This window comes from Engraulis encrasicolus, chromosome 17, assembly GCF_034702125.1.
Source record: "Engraulis encrasicolus isolate BLACKSEA-1 chromosome 17, IST_EnEncr_1.0, whole genome shotgun sequence".
NCBI lineage: Eukaryota > Metazoa > Chordata > Actinopteri > Clupeiformes > Engraulidae > Engraulis > Engraulis encrasicolus.
In genome coordinates, this window is record NC_085873.1 from 2,414,772 (window position 1) to 2,430,835 (window position 16,064).

At 42.6% G+C, this 16,064-nt stretch overlaps 1 protein-coding gene across 1 annotated transcript in view; it reads left to right on the plus strand.

The window, feature by feature from the left end:
* Positions 1 to 15,033, plus strand: part of brsk1a (BR serine/threonine kinase 1a) — a 41,841-nt gene extending 26,808 nt beyond the window's left edge. The window contains exons 17-21 of the mRNA XM_063221549.1: positions 10,560 to 10,661; positions 11,818 to 11,875; positions 12,408 to 12,470; positions 13,666 to 13,755; positions 13,984 to 15,033. Of these exons, the coding sequence (XP_063077619.1) occupies positions 10,560 to 10,661; positions 11,818 to 11,875; positions 12,408 to 12,470; positions 13,666 to 13,755; positions 13,984 to 14,168 (498 nt within the window). The 3' untranslated portion in view covers positions 14,169 to 15,033. The remainder of the gene's footprint in view (positions 1 to 10,559; positions 10,662 to 11,817; positions 11,876 to 12,407; positions 12,471 to 13,665; positions 13,756 to 13,983) is intronic.
* Positions 15,034 to 16,064: the final 1,031 nt, after the last annotated feature.

Consider the following 16,064-nt stretch of genomic DNA (forward strand, 5'->3'; position numbering starts at 1 on the left):
AGGCATGTGTGTGTCCACTCCTTGCTGACCACATGGAGCAGATAAAATTGTATGCCTACAATAGGCTACTATAAAATCTTATAGGCCTACTTTAAGAAATGGCCTACTTTATAGCCAAGCACTCATACATATTCCAGTTGCAGTAGCCTATATAATGTCACATGAACTTACATGCTACATTGGCTAGCCTTAACGAACACAGTCCATGCCTCAGCCACGGCTGTTTGGCTATATTATTTGAATAGGCGACAACACAGCAAGTTTTCGGCATGTTGAGCGTGAACAACGCTAGTCTACAGGTCCTTGTTAAGCGGGCTTGCAGAGCAAGGCCCGATTCTAGTAATCTCTAAGTCCTGTTTAATTATTATTATTATTAAGCGGGCTTGCAGAGCAAGGCCCGATTCTAGTAATCTCTAAGTCCTGTTTCTTTATTTATTAAGCGGGCTTGCGGAGCAAGGCCCTTGCAGAGCAAGGCCCGATTATAGTAATCTCTAAGTCCTGTTTAGTTATTATTATTATTTTTTAAGCAGGCTTGCGGAGCAAGGACCTTGCAGAGCAAGGCCCGATTATAGTAATCTCTAAGTCCTGTTTCTTCTTATTATTTTTTAAGCGGGCTTGCGGAGCATGGCCCTTGCAGAGCAAGGCCCGATTATAGTAATCTCTAAGTCCTGTTTCTTTATTATAGCTTGGTCTTGTGCAGGGGCAGTAAAAATAGAAAATGGATCTCCTCCTAGGCCTTTCGAGATAGAGACACCGTTCAAACACTAAAACGACCGGCTCGGCTTGGAGATCGCGTATAGTTATAGGCTTCTCCGTGTCTCTTGTCGTTTTCCCGTTTTTGGCGATTTTGTTAAAGCCTGGGTCCCCATTGAAAACAGTGGTGGAACCTCCATGAATCAAAGTTCCGCCACTCTAAAGATTAGAGTGTAGGAGGCTTTTTCGGTCATAAAACATCAACACTTTCACCTAGAAGTTTAGTTGGCGCGTTGTTAGCGAGCTCTATGGGATGTCTCCAAATTGTCAAAGTTTCATCTCCCAACTCCCAATACTTTTTAAATGGCAGGTTTTTTAAAAAAACAGGCCTAGGTCTATGGAGAATCCCAGTCTTTCCAAAAATGCATTTTTCAAGAGATCAGCGCATGTCCCACACGGAGGTCCATTTGTGCCTGAACCCTTTAACCTATAAACTTCATTCAAAGACTGTTAGAGAGATCACAAGCATGACTCCGATCTGTGAAAAGGACACGTGCCAACTCCTTTTAGTTTTTTTACAACGATGTTGTAAAGACAAAAAACTCATTCTCATTCTGGCCTCTGCTTAGAGGACAATACTAACTGTCATTCAGAACAGGTGCAGTCAATGAAGTGTTCCATTTCAACTGTCACTGTCTCAAGATTCTATTCTTAACGAGCAGGTGCGAGCAACCATTCTAGAAGTCTATTGTTCAGCTCTGCAATGCAATGTAATATAGTCTTGCTGGACTGTGCATGACAGCTAGCTGCTTGGCTTAGTGGTAATGCATGCTGCTACATTAGAGATATGGAGGTTGAGGGTTCGAACCCCACCCGAAGCCATGTTGATTTTCTAAATTATATCATATGCAGTGTTCCTTGGCCAACTTAAAATGTCATGTATGTCATTTAGTATGGATGGCAAATGTGCTGAATTACAGATATTGAGGTTGGGGGTTCGAACCCCAGTCAAAGCCATGTTGATTTTCTAAATTATATCATATGCAGTGTTCCTTGGCCAACTTACAATGCCATGTATGTCATTTAGTATGGATGGCAAATGTGCTGAATTACAGATATTGAGGTTGGGGGTTCGAACCCCAGTCAAAGCCATGTTGATTTTCTAAATTATATCATATGCAGCGTTCCTTGGCCGACTTAAAATGCCATGTATGTCATTTAGTATGGATGGCAAATGTGCTGAATTACAGATATTGAGGTTGGGGGTTCGAACCCCAGTCAAAGCCATGTTGATTTTCTAAATTATATAATATGCAGTGTTCCTTGGCCAACTTAAAATGCCATGTATGTCATTTAGTATGAATGGCAAATGTGCTGAATTACAGATATGGAGTTTGGGGGTTCGAACCCCAGTCGAAGCCATGTTGATTTTCAAAATTATATCATATGCAGTGTTCCCTGGCCAACTTAAAATGCCATGTATGTCAATTAGTATGGATGGCAAATGTGCTGAATTACAGATATTGAGGTTGGGGGTTCGAACCCCAGTCAAAGCCATGTTGATTTTCAAAATGATATCATATGCAGTGTTCCTTAGCCAACTTCAAATATCATGTATTGTATGTCATTTAATATCAATGGCAAAGGGGCTGGATTACAGATATGGAGGTTGTGAGTTTGAATCCCGCTCGAAGCCATGTTGATTTTCAAAATTATATCATATGCAGTGTTCCTTAGCCAACTTAAAATACCATGTATGTCATTTAGTATATCCCCAAAACGCAGAACTACAACACTTTCAAGATGGCTGAATCCAAGATGGCTGAATTGTTTGGCCCATAACTTCTGACTGGGTGGATGGAGTTTTTCCAAGATTTCTTTTAGCTTTGTTTTCTCAATAGTACTTTGTTTCATCTCTGCCCCAAAAGGCAAGCCCGCTTCCAGCATTTTCTGTGAGAATGCATTTCTAGTTTATTAAGCGGGCTTGCGGAGCAAGGACCATGCAGAGCATGGCCCTTGCAGAGCAAGGCCCGTTTATAGTAATCTCTAAGTCCTGTTTTATTATTTATTGGTCTTGTGCAGGGCAGCAGTAAAATAGAAAATGGATCTCCTCCTAGGCCTTTCGAGATAGAGACACCGTTCAAACACTAAAACGACCGGCTCGGCTTGGAGATCGCGTATAGTTATAGGCTTCTCCGTGTCTCTTGTAGTTTTCCCGTTTTTGGCGATTTTATGAAAGCCTGGGTCCCCATTGGAAACAGTGGTGGAACCTTCATGAACCAAAGTTCTGCCACTCTAGAGATTAGAGTGTAGGAGGCTTTTTCGGTCATAAAACATCAACACTTTCACCTAGAAGTTTAGTTGACGCGTTGTTAGCGAGCTCTATGGGATGTCTCCAAATTGTGAAAGTTTCATTTCCCAACTCCCAATACTTTTTAAATGGCAGGTTTGTAAAAAAAAACAGGCCTGGCTCTATGGAGAATCCCAGTCTTTCGAAAAGGGCATTTTTCAAGAGATCAGCGCATGTCCCACACGGAGGTCCATTTGTGCCTGAAAAATTTAACCTATAAACTTCATTCAAAGACTGTTAGAGAGATCACAAGCATGACTCCGATCTGTGAAAAGGACACGTGCCAACTCCTTTTAGTTTTTTTACAACGATGTTGTAAAGACAAAAAACTCATTCTCATTTTCTCCCCAGTTTAGAGCTCAATACTAACTGTCTTTCAGTCAATCACAACAGGTGCAGCCAGTGAAGTGTTCCATTTCAACTGTCACTGTCTCAAGATTCTATTCTTAACGAGCAGGTGCGAGGAACCATTCTAGAAGCCAATTGTTCAGCTCTGCATTGCAATGTAATATAGTCTTGCTGGACTGTGCATGACAGCTAGCTGCTTGGCTTAGTGGTAATGCATGCTGCTGGGTTAGAGATATGGAGGTTGAGGGTTCGAAGCCCACCCGAAGCTGTGTTGATTTTCAAAATTATATCATATGCACTGTTCCTTGGCCAACTTAAAATGCCATGTATGTCATTTATTATCAATGGCAAATGTGCTGGATTAGAGATATGGAGGTTGAGAGTTTGAATCCCACTTGAAGCGATGCTGATTTTCAAAATTATATCATATGCAGTGTTCCTTAGCCAGGTTAAAATACCATGTATGTCATTAAGTATCGATGGCAAATGTGCTGAATTACAGATATGGAGGTTGGGGGTTCGAACCCCAGTCAAAGCCATGTTGATTTTCAAAATTATATCATATGCAGCGTTCCTTGGCCGACTTAAAATGCCATGTATGTCATTTAGTATGAATGGCAAATGTGCTGAATTACAGATATGGAGTTTGGGGGTTCGAACCCCAGTCGAAGCCATGTTGATTTTCAAAATTATATCATATGCAGCGTTCCTTGGCCGACTTAAAATGCCATGTATATCATTTAGTATGGATGGCAAATGTGCTGAATTACAGATATTGAGGTTGGGGGTTCGAAACCCATTCAAAGCCATGTTGATTTTCAAAATTACATCATATGCAGTGTTCCTTGGCCAACTTAAAATGCCATGTATGTCATTTAGTATGCATGGCAAATGTGCTGGATTACAGATATGGAGGTTGGGGGTTCGAATCCCAGTCAAAGCCATGTTGACTTTCAAAATTATATCATATGCAGTGTTCCTTGGCCAACTTAAAATGCCATGTATGTCATTTAGTATGAATGGCAAATGTGCTGAATTAGAGATATGGGGGTTGGAGGTTCGAACCCCAGTCGAAGCCATGTTGATTTTCAAAATGATATCATATGCAGTGTTCCTTAGCCAACTTCAAATATCATGTATTGTATGTCATTTAATATCAATGGCAAAGGGGTTGGATTACAGATATGGAGGTTGTGAGTTCTAATCCCGCTCGAAGCCATGTTGATTTTCAAAATTATATCATATGCAGTGTTCCTTAGCCAACTTAAAATACCATGTATGTCATTTAGTATATCCCCAAAACGCAGAGCTACAACACTTTCAAGGTGGCTGAATGCAAGATGGCTGAATTGTTTGGCCCATAACTTCTGACTGGGTGGATGGAGTTTTTCCAAGATTTCTTTTAGCTTTGTTTTCTCAATAGTACTTTGTTTCATCTCTGCCCCAAAAGGCAAGCCCGCTTCCAGCATTTTCTGTGAGAATGCATTTCTAGTTTATTATAGCTTGGTCTTGTGCAGGGGCAGTAAAAATAGAAAATGGATCTCCTCCTAGGCCTTTCGAGATAGAGACACCGTTCAAACACTAAAACGACCGGCTCGGCTTGGAGATCGCGTATAGTTATAGGCTTCTCCGTGTCTCTTGTCGTTTTCCCGTTTTTGGCGATTTTGTTAAAGCCTGGGTCCCCATTGAAAACAGTGGTGGAACCTCCATGAATCAAAGTTCCGCCACTCTAAAGATTAGAGTGTAGGAGGCTTTTTCGGTCATAAAACATCAACACTTTCACCTAGAAGTTTAGTTGGCGCGTTGTTAGCGAGCTCTATGGGATGTCTCCAAATTGTCAAAGTTTCATCTCCCAACTCCCAATACTTTTTAAATGGCAGGTTTTTTAAAAAAACAGGCCTAGGTCTATGGAGAATCCCAGTCTTTCCAAAAATGCATTTTTCAAGAGATCAGCGCATGTCCCACACGGAGGTCCATTTGTGCCTGAACCCTTTAACCTATAAACTTCATTCAAAGACTGTTAGAGAGATCACAAGCATGACTCCGATCTGTGAAAAGGACACGTGCCAACTCCTTTTAGTTTTTTTACAACGATGTTGTAAAGACAAAAAACTCATTCTCATTCTGGCCTCTGCTTAGAGGACAATACTAACTGTCATTCAGAACAGGTGCAGTCAATGAAGTGTTCCATTTCAACTGTCACTGTCTCAAGATTCTATTCTTAACGAGCAGGTGCGAGCAACCATTCTAGAAGTCTATTGTTCAGCTCTGCAATGCAATGTAATATAGTCTTGCTGGACTGTGCATGACAGCTAGCTGCTTGGCTTAGTGGTAATGCATGCTGCTGCATTAGAGATATGGAGGTTGAGGATTCGAAACCCATCCGAAGCCATGTTGATTTTCTAAATTATATCATATGCAGTGTTCCTTGGCCAACTTAAAATGTCATGTATGTCATTTAGTATGGATGGCAAATGTGCTGAATTACAGATATTGAGGTTGGGGGTTCGAACCCCAGTCAAAGCCATGTTGATTTTCAAAATTATATCATATGCAGTGTTCCTTGGCCAACTTACAATGCCATGTATGTCATTTAGTATGGATGGCAAATGTGCTGAATTACAGATATTGAGGTTGGGGGTTCGAACCCCAGTCAAAGCCATGTTGATTTTCTAAATTATATCATATGCAGCGTTCCTTGGCCGACTTAAAATGCCATGTATGTCATTTAGTATGGATGGCAAATGTGCTGAATTACAGATATTGAGGTTTGGGGGTTCGAACCCCAGTCAAAGCCATGTTGATTTTCTAAATTATATAATATGCAGTGTTCCTTGGCCAACTTAAAATGCCATGTATGTCATTTAGTATGAATGGCAAATGTGCTGAATTACAGATATGGAGTTTGGGGGTTCGAACCCCAGTCGAAGCCATGTTGATTTTCAAAATTATATCATATGCAGTGTTCCTTGGCCAACTTAAAATGCCATGTATGTCAATTAGTATGGATGGCAAATGTGCTGAATTACAGATATTGAGGTTGGGGGTTCGAACCCCAGTCAAAGCCATGTTGATTTTCAAAATGATATCATATGCAGTGTTCCTTAGCCAACTTCAAATATCATGTATTGTATGTCATTTAATATCAATGGCAAAGGGGCTGGATTACAGATATGGAGGTTGTGAGTTTGAATCCCGCTCGAAGCCATGTTGATTTTCAAAATTATATCATATGCAGTGTTCCTTAGCCAACTTAAAATACCATGTATGTCATTTAGTATATCCCCAAAACGCAGAACTACAACACTTTCAAGATGGCTGAATCCAAGATGGCTGAATTGTTTGGCCCATAACTTCTGACTGGGTGGATGGAGTTTTTCCAAGATTTCTTTTAGCTTTGTTTTCTCAATAGTACTTTGTTTCATCTCTGCCCCAAAAGGCAAGCCCGCTTCCAGCATTTTTTGTGAGAATGCATTTCTAGTTTATTATAGCTTGGTCTTGTGCAGGGGCAGTAAAAATAGAAAATGGATCTCCTCCTAGGCCTTTCGAGATAGAAACACCGTTCAAACACTAAAACGACCGGCTCGGCTTGGAGATCGCGTATAGTTATAGGCTTCTCCGTGTCTCTTGTCGTTTTCCCGTTTTTGGCGATTTTGTTAAAGCTTGGGTCCCCATTGAAAACAGTGGTGGAACCTCCATGAACCAAAGTTCCGCCACTCTAAAGATTAGAGTGTAGGAGGCTTTTTCGGTCATAAAACATCAACACTTTCACCTAGAAGTTTAGTTGGCGCGTTGTTAGCGAGCTCTATGGGATGTCTCCAAATTGTAAAAGTTTCATCTCCCAACTCCCAATACTTTTTAAATGGCAGGTTTGTAAAAAAAACAGGCCTAGGTCTATGGAGAATCCCAGTCTTTCCAAAAATGCATTTTTCAAGAGATCAGCGCATGTCCCACACGGAGGTCCATTTGTGCCTGAACCCTTTAACCTATAAACTTCATTGAAAGACTGTTAGAGAGATCACAAGCATGACTCCGATCTGTGAAAAGGACACGTGCCAACTCCTTTTAGTTTTTTTACAACGATGTTGTAAAGACAAAAAACTCATTCTCATTCTGGCCTCTGCTTAGAGGACAATACTAACTGTCATTCAGTCAATCAGAACAGGTGCAGTCAATGAAGTGTTCCATTTCAACTGTCACTGTCTCAAGATTCTATTCTTAACGAGCAGGTGCGAGCAACCATTCTAGAAGTCTATTGTTCAGCTCTGCAATGCAATGTAATATGGTCTTGCTGGACAGTGCATGACAGCTAGCTGCTTGGCCTAGTGGTAATGCATGCCACTACATTAGAGATATGGAGGTTGAGGGTTCGAAACCCACCTGAAGCCATGTTGATTTTCTAAATTATATCATATGCAGTGTTCCTTGGCCAACTTAAAATGTCATGTATGTCATTTAGTATGGATGGCAAATGTGCTGAATTACAGATATGGAGGTTCAGGGTTCGAATCCCAGTCAAAGCCATGTTGATTTTCAAAATTATATCATATGCAGTGTTCCTTGGCCAACTTAAAATGCCATGTATATCATTTAGTATGGATGGCAAATGTGCTGAATTACAGATATGGAGGTTCGGGGTTCGAACCCCAGTCGAAGCCATGTTGATTTTCAAAATTATATCATATGCAGTGTTCCTTGGCCAACTTAAAATGCCATGTATGTCATTTAGTATGAATGGCAAATGTGCTGAATTACAGATATGGAGGTTGGGGGTTCGAACCCCAGTCGAAGCCATGTTGATTTTCAAAATGATATCATATGCAGTGTTCCTTAGCCAACTTCAAATATCATGTATGTCATTTAGTATGAATGGCAAATGTGCTGAATTACAGATATGGAGTTTGGGGGTTCGAACCCCAGTCGAAGCCATGTTGATTTTCAAAATTATATGATATGCAGTGTTCCTTGGCCAACTTAAAATGCCATGTATGTCATTTAGTATGAATGGCAAATGTGCTGAATTACAGATATGGAGGTTCGGGGTTCGAACCCCAGTCGAAGCCATGTTGATTTTCAAAATTATATCATATGCACTGTTCCTTGGCCAACTTAAAATGCCATGTATGTCATTTAGTATGAATGGCAAATGTGCTGAATTACAGATATGGAGGTTGGGGGTTCGAACCCCAGTCGAAGCCATGTTGATTTTCAAAATTATATCATATGCAGTGTTCCTTGGCCAACTTAAAATGCCATGTATGTCATTTAGTATGAATGGCAAATGTGCTGAATTACAGATATGGAGTTGGGGGTTCGAACCCCAGTCGAAGCCATGTTGATTTTCAAAATTATATCATATGCAGTGTTCCTTGGCCAACTTAAAATGCCATGTATGTCAATTAGTATGGATGGCAAATGTGCTGAATTACAGATATTGAGGTTGGGGGTTCGAACCCCAGTCAAAGCCATGTTGATTTTCAAAATGATATCATATGCAGTGTTCTTTAGCCAACTTCAAATATCATGTATTGTATGTCATTTAATATCAATGGCAAAGGGGCTGGATTACAGATATGGAGGTTGTGAGTTCGAATCCCGCTCGAAGCCATGTTGATTTTCAAAATTATATCATATGCAGTGTTCCTTAGCCAACTTAAAATACCATGTATGTCATTTAGTATATCCCCAAAACGCAGAGCTACAACACTTTCAAGATGGCTGAATCCAAGATGGCTGAATTGTTTGGCCCATAACTTCTGACTGGGTGGATGGAGTTTTTCCAAGATTTCTTTTAGCTTTGTTTTCTCAATAGTACTTTGTTTCATCTCTGCCCCAAAAGGCAAGCCCGCTTCCAGCATTTTCTGTGAGAATGCAATCTAGTCTTTCGTTTATTCTTTCAGAACACCACCAATTGACTTGCATTGGCTTTCCCCCCAATGTTTTCCCCCAAAAAGGGGCGTAATGCACATGGCACACGTCACACCGTTTATGTGTATAGCCAGGCTCATCAACGAGCCGAACTGGCACAGCTGACAGCAGGCGGGGATGTCACACTTGTGCACAAATCGAATACTGCCACCATTCCGTTTAAAATCGGAATATTCCTTGCATGGAACTGCACTCACGATGTTAGCTCTCCCTTTCTTTTCTTCAGACTGTTTCTCCCCCTCGTCATCTTTATGTTTCTCACCCTTTTTGTTGGCTGCTCTATTAATTCATTCACTTGCTCTCTCACTTTCTTCCTTTCTTTGAGTTCTCATTTGTCTTTTTTCGTTTTGTGGTGACTTCAGTGTGTGCCTGTTTTTTTTCTCTTGTTTGCCTTCATGTCGGTGATTTCCATTGACTGCATTTACCTTCTTTTTCTTTCTCTCTCCCACTCTATTTTTCTCTGCCTGTCTCTCTTTCTCTTTGTGTGCCCCCCTCTTTATTGGTTGTAACCTACCCACCATTCATCATCATGATTCATGTGTACATCTTCTCTCTCTCTCTCTCTCTCTCTCTCTCTCTCTCTCTCTCTCTCTCTCTCTCTCTCTCTCCCCATCACATTCTCTCCATCATGTTCTCTCTCATTCTTTGTGCACCTGAAGTGTTTAATGTTTGACCTGCCCCTTAAAATGAGAGATGTTATCAATATCGCTCCATTGAGATGGTGGTTCCAGACTGAGCACAATTAATATGTTGTCCTCTTCCACCACCATCTAATATATCTCTCTGTCTATGGTGTATGTCTTTCCTTGTATTTTGTCTTTTGTCTCTCCCTGTATTTGTGCTGTCCCTCTCATTCCCTCTATTTGCCGTATTGCCCTGTGTTACCATCTCGTATTAAGTTGTCGTCTGTGATGTGCGTTTATTTTTGTGTGTCTTTTTACCACTAGCAAAGAGAAATGTCAATTTTATGCAAGTTACATGGACAATAGAGAGGTCTACGCATAATGCTCCCCCTATATATCTTTCTTTTTTGTTGCTTGGTTTCCTGCTCTTTAAATCTTATCTTCCTCTGTGTTTGCCTCCCTCTCTCTTTTTTCACTCTCTTATCTTATCGTTTCCACTCTTTGCCCCCCTCTTTCCCCTTCCCTCCCTCTCTCTTTTTTTGTCGTTCAATGACCTTGCCCTCCCCCCTTCTCTCTCTCTCACTCTCCATTCCCCCTCTCCCTCTCACCCCCTCCAGATCCCCTCTCTGAGCCACAGCGTTATCTCCCAGACCAGTTTCCGTGCTGAATACAAAACGGCAGGTGGACCATCCGTCTTCCAGAAGCCCGTCAAGTTCCAGGTAAGGAAGCCTAACCAGACATGGCCTAATGGGTAGGAGATAGGGTTGCAGGTTCAAATCCCATCCTTAGCTCTGCCTACACCTCCATCCATGGCTGAAGAGCCTTCTCTTCCTCCTCCTGTGTTCTACAATACCCAGAACCACGCACCCACAAGGTCTGGAGTAATTGGAGCGAAACCCTTCCTGACATAACTGAAGTGCCCCTAACCCATTTTGATTGAGAGACGCATCTGTGTGGTTTTACCTTTTGTGCCGGCTGCTGCATATATGAGTATTTACCATTAACGCTGGGAGTAACGTTCATACAATTTTCAGCGATGCAGGCATTTCACAAGCACATGGTGAATGTTATGTTGTCTGATGCCTGAAATACACATTAGGGACATAAAATGGAGTGTGTAACAAAATGTTAGCAAACTATGTTAGTGACCATGTCTTACATGTGACTGTATGGATATTGAGGATATTGATTCAGATTTGATATAAAAGGATGAAGTTGAGATCCCATAGATAGAGGTCAGTGGATTCAAGCAATGTTTGAAGATGAGCAGAATACTTACTGAGTTAGTTGGCTGACCTGACAAGACAAAACTTTCGCCCTTGCGCAAAGCTGTTGTAAAAAAGAACGCCTTTTAGGTTTTAGGAGCCTGTATAGGAATGCCACATAAGCAGGTGGCATAGCAGTTGTTTTCGGGTGAAAATGGGTTAAGCAAGGCACCTAACCCCACATTGCATTGGACTGTAACAACTACCCTATAGATAACTGTGAGTGGTTTTGGATTAAAGTGTCAACTAATAGTGTTTTCACATCTGGTCCCTTTCAACTCAGACCTGTGACACAGCATTTTCTATGCATATGTGAATGCTCCAAAGTGTACCCAGACCCCTTGGAAGTGATTGAAAAGTCAATGTTGCACTTGTTACTAGGTGTAGCTTTAAAGGACCGGTTGGGATTAAAAAGGGGACTGACACACCATAAAAGGGACCAGAAAGAACAGTCAATTCGTTTTGTAATACACTCACAATATGAACAAAAACAGAACTGAGTCCTTTTGCTGTCTGTTCACTTTTTGGTCCACTTAAAGAGGACTGAGTTCGGTTCACTTCAAGAGGTCTAGGTGTGAAAATGCCCTAAGTGTTATGCAATGTAATGCAGGTGGACATCTCCTTCTCCGAGGGAGAACGGGAGCGTGAACGGGACCGGGATCGGGAACGTGACAGAGACCGAGACAGGTTCTTTTAGCACCATGTGCACTTTTCAGTCTATTGTTATTATTTATATGTTTTCTTCTTCACTCCTAATATTACATCACAGACATACTATGACTTGTCAACACTCATTGCTTCTTGGTCACGTTAATCTTCTTGTCTTCCTCAACTCCCAGAATACATTTGCACAATTCACTTTTTTCCCCTTGACTTTGACCTGTTTACTTTGTCCTGTTGTGTATATGTGTGTCTCGAAATGTTCATATGGGCATTATCTGCATCAGGGAAGCTGACAGCTTTTGCTGGGCCCAGGACAAGGTCGTTTGAAAGGGCCCCCTATCCAATACATACAATGTAATTGGGACCCAATTCTAGGCCCCCTATCTCCCTGGGGCCGGGAAAACACACCCATTTGTCCCCCCCTGTCAGTGGGCCTGATCTGCATTATGTGTAAGCTACTTGACACCTTAATTTTCCTCCGGGGATCAATAAAGTGACTCTACTCTCTTGTCTGCAGAGAGAGAGAAAGGGAGAGAGACAGAGAGAGGGACGGCAAGCGAGATCTCGGCATCTACAGTGTCACTTTTACCCTCATATCAGGTTTGTAGGAGGCTTTTTCACATGTTCTCTCTATTTTTCTTTCTTCCTTTCACTTGGTCACTCTCTCTTTCTTCTTTTCTTCTTTTCATTCTTCTCTGCCCTTTTCTCTTGTTTTTTTGACACCATCAGTGTGTGTCCGTTTTTTTTCTCTCTGTTTGCCCCCTTGTCCATCATCCCCATTCCTTGCTTTCCTTGCATTCCACTTTCCTTGTTTTCTCTCTCTCTCTCTCTCTCTCTCTCTCTCTCTCTCTCTCTCTCTCTCTCTCTCTCTCTCTCTCTCTCTCTCTGTCTGTTTGTCTGTCTGTCTGTCTGGCTCTGTATGTCTGTCCCTCTCTCTCTCTCTCTCTCTCTCTCTCTCTCTCTCTCTCTCTCTCTCTCTCTCTCTCTCTCTCTCTCTCTCTCTGTCTCTCTCTCTGTCTGTCTCTCTCTCTCTGTCTCTCTCTCTCTCTCTCTCTCTCTCTCTCTCTCTCTCTCTCTCTCTCTCTCTCTCTCTGTCTGTTTGTCTCTCTTTCTCTCTCTCCTTTTCTCCGTCTGCCTCTTCCTCAGTGTCACCTTGACGGTAGGGACACATACACGCGAATTTGCGAACTTTGCCATTCATTCCTATGAGAAAGGCGAAGGCAAGCGATGGCAAGCGAACAGGAGCGAAGCGAAGCGAAATTATTAAAGAAAGTTTAATGTTATGCAAATGAGGAGCGAATTCGCCTGCCACGGCCCAATCAAATCAACAACATAACTGTTCCATTCCATTTGATTCGCCGCGACTACCTGATGACGGTTGAATTTCGCCTCTCTTCGCTTCGCCTTGCTTCGCCTCCTATGTGTCCCTACCGTCACCCTCCTATCAGGTTTGTTGTGGGGGTCTTTTGATAGCCGTGGTAGTGGGCGGTGGTGCAGTGGCATATTTAGCTCTTGAGTGTTTCTGGGGATTGCGTTACTGTGGCATATAATGTGTCCACCCGTCCGTGTGAGACCAAGGGAGTGAGACAGCAAGATGTATAACAATCTCTCTCTGTGTGTATGTGTGTGTGTGTGTGTGTGTGTGTGTGTGTGTGTGTGTGTGTGTGTGTGCGTGTGTGTGTGTGTGTGTGTGTGTGTGTGTGTGTGTGTGTGTGTGTGTGTGTGTGTGTGTGTGTTGTGCGTGCGTGCGTGCGTGCGTGCGTGCGTGCGTGTGTGTGTGTGTGTGTGTCCTTAGGTCCCAGTCGACGGTTCAAGCGGGTAGTTGAAACGATTCAGGCTCAGTTACTCAGCACACACGACCAGCCTTCTGTTCAAGCTCTTGTTGGTAAGTGGCTCATGACATACTTTCTGCACACACTGTATACTATATATTTCAGTGTACTAGATATGATAAGGCAGCCGTGGCCTAATGGAGTTATCAGAGGGTTGTAAGTTCGAATCCTACCATTACCCACCCTTACCTCTCTGTACACCTCCCATTCTGGGCAGATGTGCCCTTGAGCTAGGCACCTAACCCCACATTGTACTGTAATGTAATGTCTTTCTCATCCAGATGAGAAGAACGGCCGACCACCCGGCACCCCAACGAGGCAGAACTCGCGTCGATCAGAAGGCGGTGCGGACCGCTGTGATTGGACAGATCGAGGAGGAGACGGTGGGCCTTTGCTTCAGCGCAGGGGGTCGGGCAAGGAGAGGACACGTCTCCTGTCGTCCAACGGCACCCAATCGCAGCCCTGAATGAAGATGTCGGTGAAGATCCCCATTGCATCCAAGAAGTGATGGGGAACCCGGATTCAGAATATATAATCCAGTGCCACATATTCCAAAGGACTAGGTTTTACCTGTCCAATTCAACCAGATGAGTGCACTAATTCAGTAGCTGGGATCACACACATTCGTTCGCCGATGCATGATGGTGGGTGTGATTGACGGATGTGCCCTAGGGAAAGCACAGTGGGGATCGGCCAAGAGTTGAAAGAATTTTCAACCTTTCGATGGAGGTGCTGCATTGGGGCAATCACTTTATTGAATTGGACAGGTAACACCAGGTCATTTGGAATATGTGGCACTGGATTTCAGGTTTTGAGTCCAGGTTGTCCATCACTGCATCCAGTTCATGCTTTATCCAAACACTTCAGCTGTGAGCAACTGGAGTTCTTCTTTGAGAGTTCAGTGTCAAACTCTTTGAAGAAATCCAGCTGCTTATAGCTAGACTCTTTGGATAAGCCACGAATGAAGAGAGAGAAAAAAACACACACAAAAAAACGAAAACCAACCAATCCACCGACCCAGCATGAAACACACAAATAAGCTCCTCCTTCTCAAAAACCCCGGGAACTCACTCTTCACCAGAGTTGTAATCAAGTAGAAGTACTCTTATAGATGTAATTATTTACTATGGCTTCAACTATGTAATATAGGCTACTACTAGTGTTGTAATTACATCTGTAAGAGTACTCCTACTTCTACTTTATATAGCTCTGCTCTTGACATATTCTTTCAGATAGTTCTGCACACAACACAAGAACAAACATCAGCACAGGATGATGGTATTTTTTCCGTCTTTGTTTCTTGTTTTTTTGTGCTCTTTTTTGAAAAGGTGCTCAGCCATGATAGCAACAAGACCAAATACTGATAATAAATAAGTGATCGAAAATGACCCATATGGATGGACTGCATGCATCCATTCCCAGTCAAGGGACTCATGGGCGGAAAACATCTCGTCCATAGACATATAGATTTACGTGTACATGTATAGATGTCAACGATTTCATCTGTGACGAGGGTTGGATATCAATATCCTTCCTCCAGTTTGTTCCTCCGTTCGTCCCCCCAGCCTTGAGGCTCGATGTCACTGATCATTACGTCTACAATACAGGAGAAGGTGACGAGAGTATGAGGGTGTAGTAGGGAGGTGAGATCAGATGCCAGGGAAGCGAGAGTGCAGATGATGCTTGATTCCTCTGTCCTCCTCACTTCCTTGTTTCCTCCCCGCAGGGCAGGGAGGCAGTGTATGCCAAACTACTTCCTCCCATCCTTTCCTCTTGCTTGTGGCCTCTTGCCTTGGTGTTGCCCCGCCTCTGTGGAGGAAACAATACAGTTTCCCCTCTGTCAGCCTGACCAGGGGTGCATTTCTCTAAACCATAGTTGCTAACTACGTTAGCTACTTTGTTATTTGCAATGCAATTTCCCATTGACAACTACCCAAGTTGCTAACTGGTTAACAACTATGCTTTTGAGAAATGCACCCCAGAGCAACTGTATCCCGATTGCAGTGGAGATAGTGACCTTTGAATTGGGCTTCTGCGGCTCTTGTCAAGAGGCCGCAAGCAACAAGAAAGGACCAGCACCCAGTGTCAAACAGAGACTGGAGGACAGAGGAAATGATTGAAGGATGGATATTGAGATTCACTCGAGGAATGCCACAATGCACTTCCTTCCTGCTGGTTTCAGATGCTCATATACTATACTTTGTCTGAAGTGAAATCCCCTATACAAGGCCTAAAATGAAAATACCAGTTTATGGCAAACTTACCCAAAATCATTCTTCCAGTTTAGTACAGTAAACGTACCCAATACCCCTTCTCTAAATTTAACCAAACCTATCAGTTTAATACTGCACGCTTACACCCC